Raw genomic sequence first — 16,987 nt, 5'->3', positions numbered from 1 at the left:
AAACTGATTTGAACATTTTGTCATCTCTTGTGAAAACCTGAATATTTATCTACCTGAAGTGAACCAACTGATGTTTAGTAACTGAAGTTTAAGAAGAGTTGTGCCTAAAGTGTTATGTTTAAACCTGAGACATCTTATAGTTAAAGTAAATAAGTTAAATTCTACTTGAAAGAACTCGTTTCCCGACCCACTTTGTGTCATAAAGTTCCTTTGTTTAATAAAACTTTTCTTGTTTGTTTGAGCAACTCCTGCCTGAGACTCTAAATCATTTTTACCTCATACATGTCCCCCACTAGATAATCTGAGGTAAATTGTAGAAATTTGTGTAACTGGTGTACCTTGAGGTGGTCACACTATATTTAATTGAGGGCTGGCCAACATGAGGTTGAGAAAGTGCTGTTGTGCTGTCGCTCACTGCTGGTGGTTGCTTTTCTTTTCTGAGAGAGATATGTTAAATTCTTGAGGTTTTAAATTTTGGAAGTTAACGTGATGTTTTAAATTGTGTATATGGTACATTTTATTGTTAAATACAACCTGAGACCTATGATGTGGAAAGTGGTATATTATTTCTTAAAATAAATAAATAAAAGGAATGGATAAAGATTGCATCCATTCAAAGAATCTGAAGCCTGGAGAAAAATGTATTTGCCTGGCATTCAAAAGCTAAGAACATCAGCGGTGGGCAAGCCTGATGAGGGAGAGTACTACACAACCAGGGGCTACCACTGGCAAGGCCTCTTCTCTTGCTGCCCCCCTCGGCACCTCTCTTGGAGGGGGCACACAGACAAGGGCTTCAAGTGATCACTGCAGAGCTCAGGCAGGTTGATATAAGACGTCCTTGAGGTACTGAGATTTTGAACCACATGAGTCAAAACCAGCATTTGAATTAGGGCTAGTAATCAAATGGCAACCAGAGTTGAAGAGAAATGTTCCTTCTTGTGCCTCTAGGACAGTGAGGGGGTAGGGCTAAAAGAGCTATTGCTTTTTAGCTATAAGGGCACATTCACCCTTAGGAAGCTTCCAGGACCAGCATGTCATTGGTGAGTGACCCAAAGTGGCTGTGGTCACCTCACACTCTCACGCCAGTGAACACAGGACACATGCATAAATCTCTCTGACCCCCTGAACACTGTCTGATCTTTAGACTGGTTTTGCTACTGCCGAATTCGGGGGATTTTTTATTTGGTTGGGAAGGCGACATAAAAATGTGCTTGTGGTGCTGGATCAGGCCCCTGGACCCATCTCTGAATGCAGCCAACCCTCAAAATTAGTGCCAGCTAACAACTATGATTAATGGGACGCAGGTGGCGCTGTGGGTTAAAGCCTCAGCGCCTAGGACTTGCCGATCGAAAGGTCGGCGGTTTGAATCCCTGCGGCGGGGTGCGCTCCCGCTGCTCGGTCCCAGCGCCTGCCAACCTAGCAGTTCGAAAGCACCTCCGGGTGCAAGTAGATAAATAGGGACCGCTTAGCAGCGGGAAGGTAAACGGCGTTTCCGTGTGCGGCTCTGGCTCGCCAGAGCAGCGATGTCACGCTGGCCACGTGACCCGGAAATGTCTCCGGACAGCGCTGGCCCCTGGCCTCTTAAGTGAGATGGGCGCACAACCCCAGAGTCTGTCAAGACTGGCCCGTACGGGCAGGGGTACCTTTACCTTTACCTTTAACAACTATGATGAAAAAAAGTGAGGGTTTCTGATGGCACACCAGCATGAAATTGTAAACAGAGGTCCCCACTTTCTCAATACCCTCTGGAAAAAGCTTCTGGAAAAGGAAGAAGGTATTTGTGTCTTCTGGAAAATATATGTTGAAAATCATTTTTTACACAAGTGTGAAAAGTGCGCGGAACACATTTTTAATCCATTGATTATTCATTTTATTTGATTTGTATAACAGTGGGACAGATTCCAGAGTTCAGCAGGTACAAATTAATTTGAAGGCACAAATGTGGCAAAGTGATTAATAGGCACCAGGAAATAGTAGCTTATCTGAAAGGCATTCAGCTTGGGTCACCTGCATCATGCACAAACTAGGATATGCTTTTCTAACTGTAGCCTAGCAGGATGTGTATGTCCATATGAGAGTATATAATATGTCTAGTAATCATTAATCTCACTTCGTGTTTAGCTCATGCATTTCTATATACTACTCAGCTAACTCCCCCTGATCAGAGCTCTAGATTGTCTAAATATTAGCCCATAGTAATCAATTAAATGTTATAATAGAGAAGAAGCCTTTGAAGGTTCTTTTTGGCCTAACACTTTTCTTTTCACTTATTGGAAGGTGGCAAAGGAATCTCTGTAGGTGGAGTAGAATCACTTGAAAATTTCATATCACGGCAGAACAAAACCGTTTCCTTGCCAAAACCCAGCTGGTATTGCCATATGTACATCTTCTGATTGGGCTTCAGGGTCAAATTAATAGCTTCTTCAATCTCTGTGGCTTCATTCCAGTCTTCCTGCTCTGTGTTGACACTCTTCCCACCATACTCAGCAGTGAGAGAGAACTGGTACTTGGCAATTGCTGCAGTGAGCCCACCTGACTGATATGAGGCAGTCATGGAAACCTTCCAGTTGTGCTCCACACTGCTCATCTTCTGCTTGTTGTATCCCACTTTCTTGGTGATCTTCTTATTCCATACAATGGGAGTGTTGGAGTCATTGGAGATGGTCTTGATAGCTTCCCACTTACCATAAGCTGGGCCTCGGCTAACAGCCATTCCTCCAGGGAGTATGTTCACAACATCTCTATGGAAGGAGTATGTAACAGCATCCACATTTTCATGGAAGTTGGTGCATCTATAGTACTGGACCCCCCATTCATCATGGGGTTTTACAAAGTAATAGTAATCCTTGATGCCCCAGTAATAGAGACCATCCTTGCAAGCTGGGTGAAGTGTGTATTCAACTGCATCTGTATCTTCATGCATATTAGTGACCTGACGGTAAACACCTCTTTTCTGGAAAATGATATAGAAGGATCCAAAGGCTGAGAGGTAATGGTCCCCTCCGCGGCAGTTGGGATGGAGGCTGTATACTACAGAACCTAAGTCTCCATTCATGTTGCTGACACGGCGATAGTTGTCTCCTTTGATGATATAGAATAGGTCATCCTCATGGGCTAAATAGTGATCTCCACCCTGGCAGGAACTGTGCAGGCTAAACACTTCAAGGTCTCTGCCCTCATGGAAATTGGTGGACCTCATGTAGCAGCCCAGGTCTGAGCGGACAATGTAGTAACATTCATCTACCCCACAGAAATCAACCCCTGGGGCTTTGTTCTTAGGGACTATCTCTGGCATGGTGCTTGATTCTAGGAAAAGAAAGCAATGTATTCAGTTAGATCAGAAGATTTCACAAATTGATCATTTATTTACTCTTTGTAATTACTTTATTATTAAAGTATCTTATGTTAGATAATGAAAGAATTAACAGAATTTCCTGACCTTTTAGTAAACAGTCTCAGTGCTTTAACACAATATACCTGCCAGTGCCAAATATGAAATTGTGATGTGCTTTGAAAGACGAACGAAACATCTTCTGCTTGTCAAGACATATTTCTCTATCTATTTCTCTCTCCATTTGATAGGAGACCCACCCACCCCTTCCAAGGAATATAAATTGTATCTGACAGGCTGATAAGTTTTAAAAGTAGTTTGCCTTGTGATTTTAGGCAATGGCCGTTTGGGAAATGAAAGATCCAGGTTTTGCAGAAAATCAATGCTTGTTTGAAGGCTCATTGTGGCTAAAACACCTATATCCATCACTGCTGTGCTTGCTCACAAAGAGAAGCTCTTTGCACCTCTCCCTTGTTCAGAACATATTAAAGAGTGGGCCTTCAATACTGAAGCCCCATTAAATGGAGAGGCTGAGCCAGTTGATTTTGAGGGGATATTTACCGAGACCTTTTGTGGGCACCATACGATGGCACCCAGGCACTCATGAGTGCCATGCTGGTAACTGCTGTTCGAATTAATTCCTATCTCAGCTGTGATGGGAAGAGACTGCCTAACAGCTCAGAATATATTGGAAAGAGGAGCAAAATTCAGATCTGAAGCTGCTTCTATCATTGTGTGCATGAACCGAAACCACCTGTTCTCCCATACAGCACTGGAAGGGGCAGATAAACTGGTGTGCATGAATCGACACCACCCTTTCTCCCATACAGCACTGGAAGGGGCAGATAAACTTACTTGCCTACCCTCAACCTCAGTAGTTAATGCTCTACAGCAATAGTATTATAGTGAGAGACTGTTGAGGTTCAGAGCTAGGAGAGGATGGAAGGACACATCTATGGGGGCTGTGGGGTAAGAGAAGAGATTCCCCAATTCTTTATTCCCCCTCGTATTTTCTTGTGGCATCTGATTTGTTCCTTCAAACACCAACGTGTCCAGGAGGTGCAGATTGTTAAGACTAGATGAGCATCCCTGCTTGGGATTGCCATGCTGTAAGATCTGCACCCCCTCCATGCAGACTGAAGGTTTAAATATGTGTATAAATCATATTTCTTAAAGCTACAACAGTCTCTACCATGTCTTCAGTTTTCCAAAGGAGCACTGGTGAGTCCCTGGAACACCTTGGGATCTTGCTACAGCTCGGCAGAGAAAAGTGTTTTTGAATATGCATGAATGTCATTTTTAAATTCAAACTCAGCTGCTGGAATACGTGGTTTGTTTTAGTACAATGGTTGTTATATTATTAAAAGGAACTTCATTTAACTTGTACTGTTACTGCTTAAATAAGAACCTTAGAGTGAGGTATAGATCCTGTGTTCTTGGGTCTCTTCCACACAAGAAGGGCTGGTAGTCTGATCAGCCACTAAACTCCACTATTTGGGTGTTTTTGATTCAGGAATATAAAAATAGGGGCATAACAGAAGTTTATAAGATTATGTGTGACACTAAAGAAGTGGCTATTCCTCTCTCCCTCTTCTGGGGCCATAACTCTAGAGCTCAAGAGGTCCTATTAAAATAGCCTGACAGCAGAGTCAGTGATAGGCAAAAGAACATACATTTCCACACAATGCAAAACTCCCTTATGAAATAAATAATCACAAAGCCATTGTCTCCTGGTGATTATATGCAGCCCTACTCATTGCTATTCAGAAACAATCAGTTTGTATAGGATTGTATTCTGAAAGAGATCTGGAGGTCGGGATGGATGTTCCTAATATAAGATAAACTTGATAAGCTATTTACAAAAGAAATGTTCCAGGGAGCTCTAGCTTCTCTGTTGTTGAATCCTTCCCGTACCCAGAGGTCCCTTCCAGTCCCATCTGCGTTCTCAAAGACACCCATGGGCCCCTTCCAAACCGAAGATGTTGCATATGAGTTCAGAATCTGGTAGGAATGGGGATTCTGCCACTGGATCACATCATGATCTCATCCTGCAAGGTGTTTCATGACATTTAGAGGAGACCGAGTTCTGGTTGCTGGAGGGACCAGAGATACCAATCCCTAAAGCCTTGGGGAAGCCAGTGGTGAAGGAAGGAGAACAGGCACCCAGGGCAGGGGGCCGGGCAAACAGCCTGCTGGCGCATGCGCGTGTGCTGCTACGTACCATGTGTGCACTGCTACATACCATGCATGCGTTCGCATCGTATGTATGGCACTGGGATCCTCTGCTCGCAGCTGCAGAGTCATCAGAGGGAACCTTCGCTTGCGGCTGCAGCCGTGGTGGAGGGTTACGGTATGCCGTATGGCGCTTGAGCGGCGCCGTGCATGCGCCACTGGTCGATTTGCCAGTGGCAGCGCCTGAGTGCTGTACGGACAGCGGAGAAGGGTGCAGCCACGAGCAGAGGATCGTCCGCACGTGTCAGTGGTAGCACGATGGTGGTGCGCGCCTGGGAGTGGCAGGGTGAGCCCCCCGTAGGGTGCCTTCTTGTCACGCCTCCTCAGAGATGGCACCCGGGGAGGGGGCTCGCCCCCTTCCTCCATCACTGCAGAAGGCCCCATGTCACTTCAATATCACACAGGGAATATCATTAGCTCCCAATAATTATAAAGAAGTAGTTAGACTACAGCTCCACAAAGAAGCACCTCCCCTGGGATTTTGCCTCAGTTGTGCAGAGAGAGATTCTGTTTGAATATGCATTAATGTCATTTTTAGATTCAAGGTCTGTTGCTGGAATACATGGTCTGTTTTAGTAGTCTGAATGTTGGATTATTAAAAGAAACTTCATTTAACTTGTATTGTTATTGCTGAAATATACACCTTAGAGTTTATGATTATATCCTTTATAATTATAAAGAGGTAGTTAGACTGCAGGTCCACAAAAAAGTACTCCCTCCCTTATGCCCCAAATTCTAAAGTAGTTTCTCTTCGCTCCTGCCCAGTAAATCTCCAAGACTTACCGGTATTCGTGGTATTCAGACAGAAAGTTTTGTAGTAGGTGGCAGCTGCTTCTCTTGGTGGAGAATGAAGGAAATGTGTGAACACTTGCTGTTTAAATAGGATAGAAGAGGCTACGGATTAAGGAGAAACTACACACTGCTCCACCTACATTGGAACCAAATACACGATTTATTGATTTTTTCCAGACAATGTACAGAAATAACAACCACAATAAAACCCTCCCACTCCCCTGAGTGTAGAGTTTGCCAGGAACAAAAATATTGCATCAGCAGAACTTGGAATATATACAATTTTCTAGTCTTGTTGAAAATGAATCATTCCATAATATTGCCCCTTCTCCAGCTGTCATCTCTGGTACATGTGCCAGACTGTTATGTATCTCAAACAACTTTTGGACACACAGAAAGATTGTCTGAGCAATTCTTATATAAGCCTCTATGTAAATCACTCCACAGTCCCTAGAGTCCAAATAAGCGCTCCGTGGGTGCTATTTGAGGCCCCTGGCGTGCAGCAAACCCCGATCCTCACTGGGATTTGCAGGATGTGGCCCACCTTCCCGGTGCCATGGAGCGTTGGGGGTTCCGCCAAACCCCCTGATCAAACACACCTATCCGCAGCTCTGTTGGGGGCGGGGCCAGGTGAGCAGACCGCAGGTGAGCAGGCTTCACTCTGCTCCACTCCAGGGGTTGGAATATGGGGCGGAGCCTGCTCTGAGTGCGCAGTTGGCTCTGGAGCTCCACCCACCTGACCCTCTTTGTGATCACCAGCTTTATTAAAGGTTAACCTTTTCAGGTTTGCAGGCGTTGCTACGGTCCTATGATGGTTGCTGTTAAAGGACCGGAAAGGAATTCCCCCCGCATAGCAGGTTTCATCTTCCCCATGGTAATTGTCACACCTTTAGTGGTTTTAGACCTTAGGTGGAATCCTTTAGAGGATCCTTCTTATAGGGGAGCGCGAAATGGTGACTCTTCCCCCCTTGCAACAGTGTTTTCAGGGTTCCCCATTAAAGGAGGTTTGTGAAGGGAGTGACTGGCACAGTGAACGCCCCAAAGGTGCGTGGGGGGGGGGGGCTTGCTGTGTAAACATGCATTTTGCAGTGCCCCCTCTGATCTGATGAACCCCGCTGTGCCTCAGTTCCCCCGGGTGCAGGGCTGAGAGGGATAGATGCCCATTGCCTAAGCCAAGGTTTCCTACATCTGAAATTGATAATAAAAGTTGTGGCCATTTTAAATCCCAGTAGACATTGTGATGTGTGAGTCCTTGGTCTCGTTTTGTCACCAAGAGGGGAGGAGGTCTTTGCCAGGGCCTACAAAGATTCCCTTTGCTGCAGTAGTTTGCCTGGAGTTTCCACAGAAATCTTCCCCTTAAGTAAATCAAACATCCCTTCCAAAGTTCCCAGTCCACATTCAGTCTTCCTAGGGCTCTCGTAGGATTATGGTCGCTGTTAAGTTGTGGGTGAACATATCAGATGACACAGCAATTCTTCAAACAGGTCTTCTTTATTCAGAGGGCAGAACAGAACTGAACTGAAGGGCTCAGTCAGCCTGCTTATATAGAGCTCCAGTACAACGTTACTGTAGCAACTTTCTAAAACTATCCAATCACTGAACATCACTTTTGATCCTTCATTTGCATAACTATCTACAGTATCCCCCTGCTGGCCCAGGATGAGAACTTCAGTACATAACAGTCGCAGTCTCCAAACTCATACCCACAAGTCCCAAAAGAGTTTCCGTGGCCAATTCAAAACAGAGGCTCAGGATTCCTGCTGCTTCCCCTTGGTGGTCCAGCCTACTCCATCTCTTGTCGCATATTCCAAATCCAAATCTTGCCACCAGGCTTTAGCTGGGGGCACTTTATGAACAATTCCTTGACCCACACCCACCCCACCTTGGTGGCCAGAACCCTCCCCCTTTGCCTTCTGATGGGGCTAAATAAAGGCAAGCAACTTCCGTATCGCCTAAACCCATGGACTCTGAGTGACCTTGGTTGATGGGATCTGCTTGGCCCTCAACCTCATTTTAAGATTTGAAGACAGGGCGGATACTGCCAAAGCTTTACGAAACATGATTTATTCATGTATTTGCAGAGGAATTTAGTTGGAGGGAATCCATCTAACAAGCCCCTAACAAGCTCCAATAGGGGCTTGTTTTCTACATGAGTTCAGCACTGGAATCCAAGGCAACTCTCACAAAATAACTTCAGCCAGCCCGCAGAAATTGTGGTGCCTCCTCACCTGCTGCTACTTGAGGTCTTGAGCCAAAGCCCCCCCCCCCAACTCTTCCTGCAGCATCACACCTAGTGACCCCAGCAACCTTCCAAATCCCGTCTCTGTCACAGCTCAGCGCATCGGGGGAAGTACAGTTCTCTTGCCTTCCCAAGGGCCCTGAATAGCCCTGTATTGCTTCTTAATGGTTCAAACTTGGCCAGGTCATTTTCCATAGGCTAATTCCTCTGCTGCTTGTATTTATCCTGTCCTATCCCAATAAGTCAAAATCCTACCATTTTTAATATCTAGAGCTTAGGGAGTCCATGGCCAGCCCAGTGTGTGTGCTTAAGTGTGCATGAGTAATTCAGAATGTAATTATATAATTCAAACTCAGTTGCTGAAATACATGGTCTGTTTTAGTAGGCACGTTGTTGTATTAATAAAAGGAACCATAGAATCCTAGAATTGTTGAGTTGGAACTTCATTTATCTTGCATTGTTTTTGTTGAAATAAAAACCTTAGAGTGAGGAATAGTTCCTGTGTTCTAGGGTCTCTTCCCACCACACTCTAGCTGTTTTATTTCAGAGGGCCTCTGCTTCCTGAATGCTTCTCAGAAGTTTAAAATGGCCACTGCTGGTGGTTGTTTTTCTTTTCTGAGAGAGAGATTTAAAATTCTTGAGGTTTTAAATTTTGGAAGTTTAAGTGATGTTTTAAATTCTGTATATGGTACATTTTATTGTTAAAGACAACCTGAGACCTATGATGTGGAAAGTAGGATATAATTTCTTAAAATAAATGAAATAAAACGAATAGATAAAAATCACATTGATTCAAAGAATCAGAAGCCAGGAGAAAGATGTATGTGCCTGGCATTCAAAAGCAAATGACATCATTGGCGGGCAAGCCTAATGAGGGAGAGCTCTACACAACCAGGGGCTACCACTAGCAAGGCCTCTTCTCTTGCTGACCCCCTCGGCACCTCCGTTGGGGGGGGGCACAGAGAACGGCTTCCAGTGATCACTGCAGAGTTCAGGTAGGTTGATATGGGAAGGGGAGGTCCTTGAGGTACTGAGAGTCTGAACCACATAAGTCGAAACCAGCATTTGAATTGGGACTAGTATTTGAATTTTGAGTTGCTTCGCAAGACGGAATACTCTATGGGCTTGCTTCGCAAGACGAAAACGTCTTGCAATTTTGTTTCCTTTGTCTTGCAAGTTTTTTTTCCTTTTTCTTAAAACCGTGCATTCACTTCGAGGAGCAACTCATAGCACGCAGTGTGGTAGCCTTTTTTGAGGTTTTTGAAGACTTTGGTGATTTTTGAAGCTTTTCCAAAGTCCGTGCTTCGCAAGACGAAAAAACTCGCGGAACGAATTAATTTCATCTTGTGAGGCACCACTGTATCTGTGTCTTCTGGAAAATATATGTTGAAAATCATTTTGTACACAAGTGTGAAAAGCACACAGAACACATTTTTCATATGGGAAGGAGAGGTCCTTGAGGTACTGAGAGTCTGAACCACGTAAGTCGAAACCAGCATTTGAATAGGGGCTAGTAATCAATTGGCAACCAGAGTAAAGAGAATGTTCCTTCCTAGCACCTCTAGGAGAGGGAGGGGGCAGGGTTAAAAGAGCTATTGCTTTTTAGCTATAAAGGCACATTCACCCCTAGGAAGCTCTCCAGGACCAGCATGCCATTGGTGAGTGACCCAAAGTGGCTATGGTCACCTCACACTCTCATGCCTGTGAACACAGGACACATGCATAAATATATCTGACCACCTGAACACTGTGTCTGAACTTTAGATTGGTTTTGCTGCCGCCAAATTAGTGGGATTGTGGGTTTGGTTGGGAAGTGGAAATAAAAATATGCTTGTGGTGCTGGATCAGGCCCCTGGACCCTTCTCTGAACTAAGCCAACCCTCAAAATTGGAGACAGCTAAAAACTATGATGTAAAAATGTGAAGGTTTCTGATGGCACACAAGCATGAAATTGTACATAGAGCTCCCCACTTCCTCAATACCCTTTGGAAAGAGCTTCTGCAAAAGGAAGAAGGTACAGTGCGAGGCACCACTGTATTTGTGTCTTCTGGAAAATATATGTTGAAAATCATTTTGTACACAAGTGTAAAAAGCGCACAGAACACATTTTTAAACCATTAATTATTCATTTTATTTGATTTGTAGAACAGTGGGACAGATTCCAGAGTTCAGCAGGTACAAATTAAGATGAAGGCACAAATTTGACAAAGTGATTCATAGGCACCAGGGAAATAGTAGCTTATCTAAAAGGCATTCAGCTTGGGTCCACTGCATCGTGCACAAACTAGGATATGCTTTCCTAACTGTAGCCCAGCAGGATGTGTATGTCCATATGATAGTATATAATATGTCTAGTAATCATTAATCTCACTTCGTGTTTAGCTTATGCATGTCTATATGCTACTCAGCTAATTCCCCCTTATGAGAGCTCAAGATTGTCTAAATATTAGCCCATAGTAATCAATTAAATGTTATAATAGAGAGGAAGCCTTTGAAGGTGCCTTTTGACTTAACACTTTTCTTTTCACTTATTGGAAGGTGGCAAAGGAATCTCTGTAGGTGGAGTAGAATCATTCGTAAATTTCATATCACGGCAGAACAAAACCGTTTCCTTGCCCAAACCCAGCTGATATTGCCATATGTACATCCTCTCATTAGGCTGAAGGGTCAAATTAATAGCTTCTTCGATCTCAGTGGCTTCATTCCAGTCTTCCTGCTCTGTGTTGACACTCTTCCCACCATACTCAGCAGTGAGAGAGAACTGGTACTTGGCAATGGCCTCAGTGAGTGCGCCTGACTGATATGAGGCAGTCATGGAAATCTTCCAGTTGTGCTCCACACTGCTCATCTTCTGCTTGTTGTATCCCACTTTCTTAGTGATCTTCTTATTCCATACAATGGGAGTGCTGGAGTCATTGGAGATGGTCTTGATAGCTTCCCACTTACCATAAGCTGGGCCTTGGGTAATAGCCATTCCTCCAGGGAGTATGTTCACAACATCCCTATGGAAGGAGTATGTAACAGCATCCAAATTTTCATGGAAGTCGGTGCATCTATAGTACTGGACTCCCCATTCATCATGGGGTTTTACAAAGTAATAGTAATCTTTGCTGCCCCAGTAATAGAGACCATCCTTGCAAGTTGGGTGAAGTGTGTATTCAACTGCATCTGTATCTTCATGCATATTAGTGACCCGACGGTAAACACCTCTTTTCTGGAAAATGATATAGAAGGATCCAAAGGCTGAGAGGTAATGGTCCCCTCCACGGCAGTTGGGATGGAGGCTGTATACTATAGCATCCGAGTCTTTATTCATGTTGCTGACACGGCGATAGTTGTCTCCTTTGATGATGTAGAATAGGTCATCCTCATGGGCTAAGTAGTGATCTCCTCCCGTGCAGGAACTGTGCAGGCTAAACACTTCAAGGTCTTTGCCCTCATTGAAATTGGTGGACCTCATGTAGCAGCCCATGTCTGAGCGGACAATGTAGTAATATTCATCTACCCCACAGAAATCAACCCCTGGGGCTTTGTTCTTAGGGACTATCTCTGGCATGGCGCTTGATTCTAGGAAAAGAAAGCAATGTATTCAGTAAGATTTCACAAATTGATCATTCATTTACTCTTTGTAATTACTTTATTATTAATGTACATTATTTTTAATAATGAAAGATTTAACAGAATTTGCTGACCTCTTGGGAAGCAGTCTCAGTGCTTTAACACAATATACCTGCCAGTGCCAAATATGATGCCAAAGGTAAATGATTACTAATTAATTGTGAGGTGCTTTGAAAGACGAACCAAACATCTTCTGCTTGTCAAGACATATTTCTCTATCTATTTCTCTCTCCATTTGATAGGCGACCCACCCACCCCTTCCAAGGCTGAGCCAGTGGATTTTATGGGGATATTTAACTGAGACCTTTTGTGGGCACCATCCGAGGGCACCCAGGCACTCATGAGAGCCATGCTGGTAACTGCTGTTCTAATTAATTCCTATCTCAGCTGTGATGGGAAGAGACTGCCTAACAGCTCAGAATATCTTGGAAAGAGGAGCAAATTCTCATTGTGTGCATAACTGACACCATCTTTTCACCCATACAGCACTGGAAGGGGCAGATAAACTCACCTGCCTACCCTCAACCTCAGTACAGGAACTGCAGCAATAGTATTATAGTGCCAGACTGTTGAGGTTCAGAGCTAGGAGCGGATGGAAGGACACATCTATGGGGGATATGGGGGGAAGAGAAGGGATTTCCCAATCCCAATTCTTTATTGATTCAGGAATCTCTTCCTCACCCTACACAAGAAGAGTTGGTAGTCTGATCAGCCACTAAACCCCACCATTTGGGTATTTTTGATTCAGGAATATAACAATAGGGGCATAACAGAAGTTTATAAGATTATGCATGACACTAAAGAAGTGGCTATTCCTCTCTCCCTCTTCTGCTGCCATAACTCTAGAGCTCAAGAGGTCCTATTAAAATAACCTGACAGCAGAGTCAGTGATAGGCAAAAGAACATACATTTCCACACAATGCAAAACTCCCTTATGAAATAAATTTTCACAAAGCATTGAGATAGCCATTGTCTCCTGGTGACTCATGAAGCCCTACTCATTGCTATTCAGAAACACTCAGTGGCGAACACTCTTGTCACACTTCCTCAGAGATGGCACCCGGGGGGGGGGGCGCCCCCTTCCTCCGCCACTGGGGAAGGCTCCATGTCATTGAAGTGACATTGAAGTGAAGTGATATGGATCACACAGGGAATATCATTGGCACTCAATAATTATAAAAAAGTAGTTAAACTACAGGTCCACAAAGAAGCACCACCTGGAACACCCTGGGATTTTGCTTCAGCTGTGCAGAGAAAGATTCTGCTTGAATATGCATTAATGTCATTTTTAGATTCAAGTTTTTTTGCTAGAATACATGGTCTGTTTTAGTATACTGGTTGTTGGATTATTAAAAGGAACTTCATTTAACTTGTACTATTATTGCTGAAATAAAAACCTTAGAGTTTATGATTATATCCTTTATAATTATAAAGAGGTAGTTAGACTACAGGTCCCCCAAAATACTCCCTCCCTTATGCCCCAAATTCTAAAGTAGTTTCTCTCCGCTCCTGCCCAGTATCCCTCCAAGACTTACCGGTATTCGTGGTATTCACACAGAAAGTTTTGTAGTAGGTGGCAACTGCTTCTCTTGGTGGAGAATGAAGGAAATGTGTGAACAGTTGCTGTTTATATAGGATAGAAGAGGCTATGGGTTAATGAGAAACTATACACCGCTCCACCTACATTGGAACTATAAGACACATTTATTGATTCTTTTCAGATGATAAACGAAGATAACAGTCACAAGAAAACCCTTCCACTCCCCTTCTCAGAGTGCAGAGTCTTCCAGGAACAAAAATATAGCATTAGCGGAACTTAGAATATATACCATTTTCTAGGGTTGTCAAACAAATGAATCGTTCCATGATATTCCATGTGATGCTGGTGGACAGAAAGCATGTTCAGTGGATTGTGCATATTCAATAAAATCAAACCATTTCATAAGAAAATAAGATTCCTCCCCCCTCGGTGCGATATTCTTGTTGTACTGCAGTTAGTTTTTCCATAAGGGTTTAATTCCAGGTCTGTAAAATCCATGCATAAAAGAGATCTGAATTAAGTCCTCTGCTCCCAAACCTTTGGCTAATTAAACAATCTGTAGCCTTTTAAAATGATACAGAATTTTAATAAATAATAATAATACTTGACCACATTATTACACATGTATGCTGTTGCCATATTTGGAATACAGTGGTACCTTGGGTTACAGACGCTTCAGGTTACAGACGCTTCAGGTTACAGACTCCGCTAACCCAGAAATAGTACCTTGGGTTAAGAACTTTGCTTCAGGATGAGAACAGAAATTGCGCAGTAGTGGCGTGGCGGCAGAGGGAAGCCCCATTAGCGGGAAGTGGTGCTTCAGGTTAAGAACAGTTTCAGGTTCAGAACAGACCTACAGAACAAATTAAGTTCTTAACCCGAGGTACCACTGTACTCAACCCCTCATCTCACATAGAGGATATTGGGGGACATAATGATGTAATCTTCCCATTAATTGTATTAAGTTTGAATGGATGCATGTACCAGTGCTGTAGAACTTTCAACGAATTTTATTAGGTTCAAACTGATGTTGAACAAAAAGGAGGACTTTTTGCAAGGGACAACTGAAATGCAATTTGATTCTGATGATTTGGAAGAGACCTAGGAGGCCATGGGGAAATGGATATGAAATAATCTGATATGGGTATGGATAAAGCTACTGCGAGTGTTGCCCTGGGTAAGATAAAGCAACTAACAAATTGACTTATTTTGCATCTTCTGTTGCTTGTCCCTGAGAGATTTACTGGATGAACAATTTGTTTTACGGTGGTCATCATGTAAGCCTCATAGCCTTATATTGCCACCTTATTGTTTGGGGGCTTCCAGGCAGCATCTAGCTGACCATTGTGGACACAACTATAAACTGACCTTTGGTCTGGATCCAGCAAGGCTCTTTTTATGTCAACACCCAGAAGGTCAAATTAGAAAATGCTTGCTTAAAGTTGGTTTGTCATAAAATCAGTAAGGAGTTGCTGTAAGAACAATACAAACAATTGGGGTTTGCGAAAGTATTGCTATTTAGATATTGACCAACATGACTTACCTAATCTAATCTCGAGAGGGATTTCCATGGCCAGACCAGCGTGTTTGCTTCAGTGTGCATGAGTAATTAAGAATGTAATTTTAAAATTCAAACTTATTAAAAAGAACCATAGAATCATAGAATCATAGAGTTGGAACTTTATTTATCTTGTATTGTTATTGTTGAAATAAAAACCTTAGACTAAGGCATAGATCCTTGGGTCTCTCTGTCTCTCTCTCTCCACAATCCCTTCTCACAAATGATGAATGGTGGGCTGATCTGCCACTAAACGACACAGTTATTTGATAATTTTGTAACAAAGGTGTAACATGTTTGTGACTTTTGAAAAATGGAAATTTACAAGATTATGAATGGCACTGAAGAAGTGGATCTCTTTGTCTCTCTCTCATTCTCTGTCTTGCTCTGTGCAGGACACAAAGCTGAGTTGGGGGTTTCCCAATAAACTCAATGGGGGAGCAAGATCTCTTGGAGTGTTAATGTTTTGTGTTCCCCCATCCTATGCTAAGGTTGTATATACAGTACAGCACAGTGTTCAGTACCCCTCAGTCCTAGGAAACTGAATCCTGGGTAAGCACAGGAATCACAGGAGTCTCTCCCCACTTTGGGATTGGGATGTGCAGAACATAGTATTGATCTAAGCTTCCATTGTCCAGGAAGATCCCCAACTCTGTTTTCTCCCCACAACACCTCTGTAAGTTAGGTTTGACTGAAGCGCAAAGGAAAACCTGAACAGGCCCTGAAACATGATGACCACCACAAACATCACAAACACATGGCACCACTGACCTTGCATCAGCTACGGGCTTGGTTCAAAGTTCTGGTACTTGTGTGCAAATCCCTGAATACATTACGTCCAGGATACCTCAGAGATAGCCTGAGGTATCCCTGAGATCACTGGGGGAGCATGATTAGTGGTTCTCTATGGACCACAAGCATGTCTTGTGTCAACAAGGAGATGTGTCTTCAGTGGAACTTCCTGCCACAAGAAGTTAGGCACACACTCTCCCTACTGAGTTCAAGAGATCTGTTCAAAACTGTTCTTTTCAGGAGGCCTTTGGATCCTGAATGCATCTCAGATGGTTAAACTGGTCAATGCCAGTGGTTAATATTCTTTTCAGAGAGAGAGAGATTTTAAATTCTTTAGACTTTACATTTTGGAAGTTTAAGCGATGTTTTAAGTTGTGTATATTGTACATTTAATTGTTACAGGCCACTTGAGACCTATGATGTAGAAAGTGGGATATAATTTCTGTTTTTAAAAAAGCAATAGATAGAAATTGCACTGATTCAAAGAATCAGAAGCCAGGAGAAAAGTGTATTTGCCTGGCATTCAAAAGCTAATAACATCAGTGGCAGGCAAGCCTACTACTAGAAAGGGCTCTTCTCTTGATGCCACTCTCTTGTTGCCACTCTCGGCACCTCCTTTGGAGTGGGCGCACAGAGAAGGGCTTCAAGGTGTGGGGGACCCCAAGGGCCCCCAAAATATGTTTTATATTTAACCAATAACCTCTCCCACACCACCTCTAAAAGGGTATTGGATGTCAACCTGCCAAAGGCCTGGTTAAGAGGAACACTATTGCCTGACTCCTAAGGCTGTATAATGAAGGCACCAGCTGAACATCCCTGGGGAGAGCATTCCACAAATGGGGAGCCACTACAGAAAAGGCCCATTCCCATCTGCCACCCTCCAGA

The 16,987-nt window shown here is 43.5% G+C and overlaps 2 protein-coding genes and 1 long non-coding RNA gene across 3 annotated transcripts; all 3 read right to left on the bottom strand.

Moving 5' to 3' along the window:
• Nucleotides 1–1,846: 1,846 nt before the first annotated feature.
• LOC310829240 (uncharacterized protein) lies at nt 1,847–6,508 on the bottom strand. Its single transcript, XM_083707503.1, has 2 exons — nt 6,347–6,508; nt 1,847–3,306 (listed from the first exon to the last, which is right to left on the bottom strand). Exon 2 carries the CDS (start codon nt 3,293–3,295, stop codon nt 2,264–2,266), a length of 1,032 nt encoding a protein of 343 aa, XP_083563629.1. The 5' UTR covers nt 3,296–3,306; nt 6,347–6,508; the 3' UTR covers nt 1,847–2,263.
• A 2,847-nt stretch (nt 6,509–9,355) lies between these two features.
• LOC310829330 lies at nt 9,356–16,867 on the bottom strand. The gene is made up of 2 exons (XR_014557232.1): nt 16,715–16,867; nt 9,356–9,535 (listed from the first exon to the last, which is right to left on the bottom strand). It is a non-coding gene; the product is annotated as an uncharacterized lncRNA (long non-coding RNA).
• Nucleotides 10,699–13,975, bottom strand: LOC310829241 (uncharacterized protein). Its single transcript, XM_083707504.1, has 2 exons — nt 13,748–13,975; nt 10,699–12,161 (listed from the first exon to the last, which is right to left on the bottom strand). Exon 2 carries the CDS (start codon nt 12,148–12,150, stop codon nt 11,119–11,121), a length of 1,032 nt encoding a protein of 343 aa, XP_083563630.1. The 5' UTR covers nt 12,151–12,161; nt 13,748–13,975; the 3' UTR covers nt 10,699–11,118.
• Nucleotides 16,868–16,987: the final 120 nt, after the last annotated feature.

Source organism: Podarcis gaigeae (genome assembly GCF_964106915.1).
Source record: "Podarcis gaigeae genome assembly, chromosome: 13".
NCBI classification, from domain to species: domain Eukaryota; kingdom Metazoa; phylum Chordata; class Lepidosauria; order Squamata; family Lacertidae; genus Podarcis; species Podarcis gaigeae.
Note: the sequence above shows the minus strand (reverse complement) of the source record. Positions and strands in the feature narration are given on the sequence as shown.

What these genes read in the sequence shown, in the direction of transcription:
- LOC310829240 (XM_083707503.1), bottom strand. Translation starts at nt 3,295, where the DNA reads ATGCCAGAGATAGTCCCTAAGAACAAAGCCCCAGGGGTTGATTTCTGT.
- LOC310829241 (XM_083707504.1), bottom strand. Translation starts at nt 12,150, where the DNA reads ATGCCAGAGATAGTCCCTAAGAACAAAGCCCCAGGGGTTGATTTCTGT.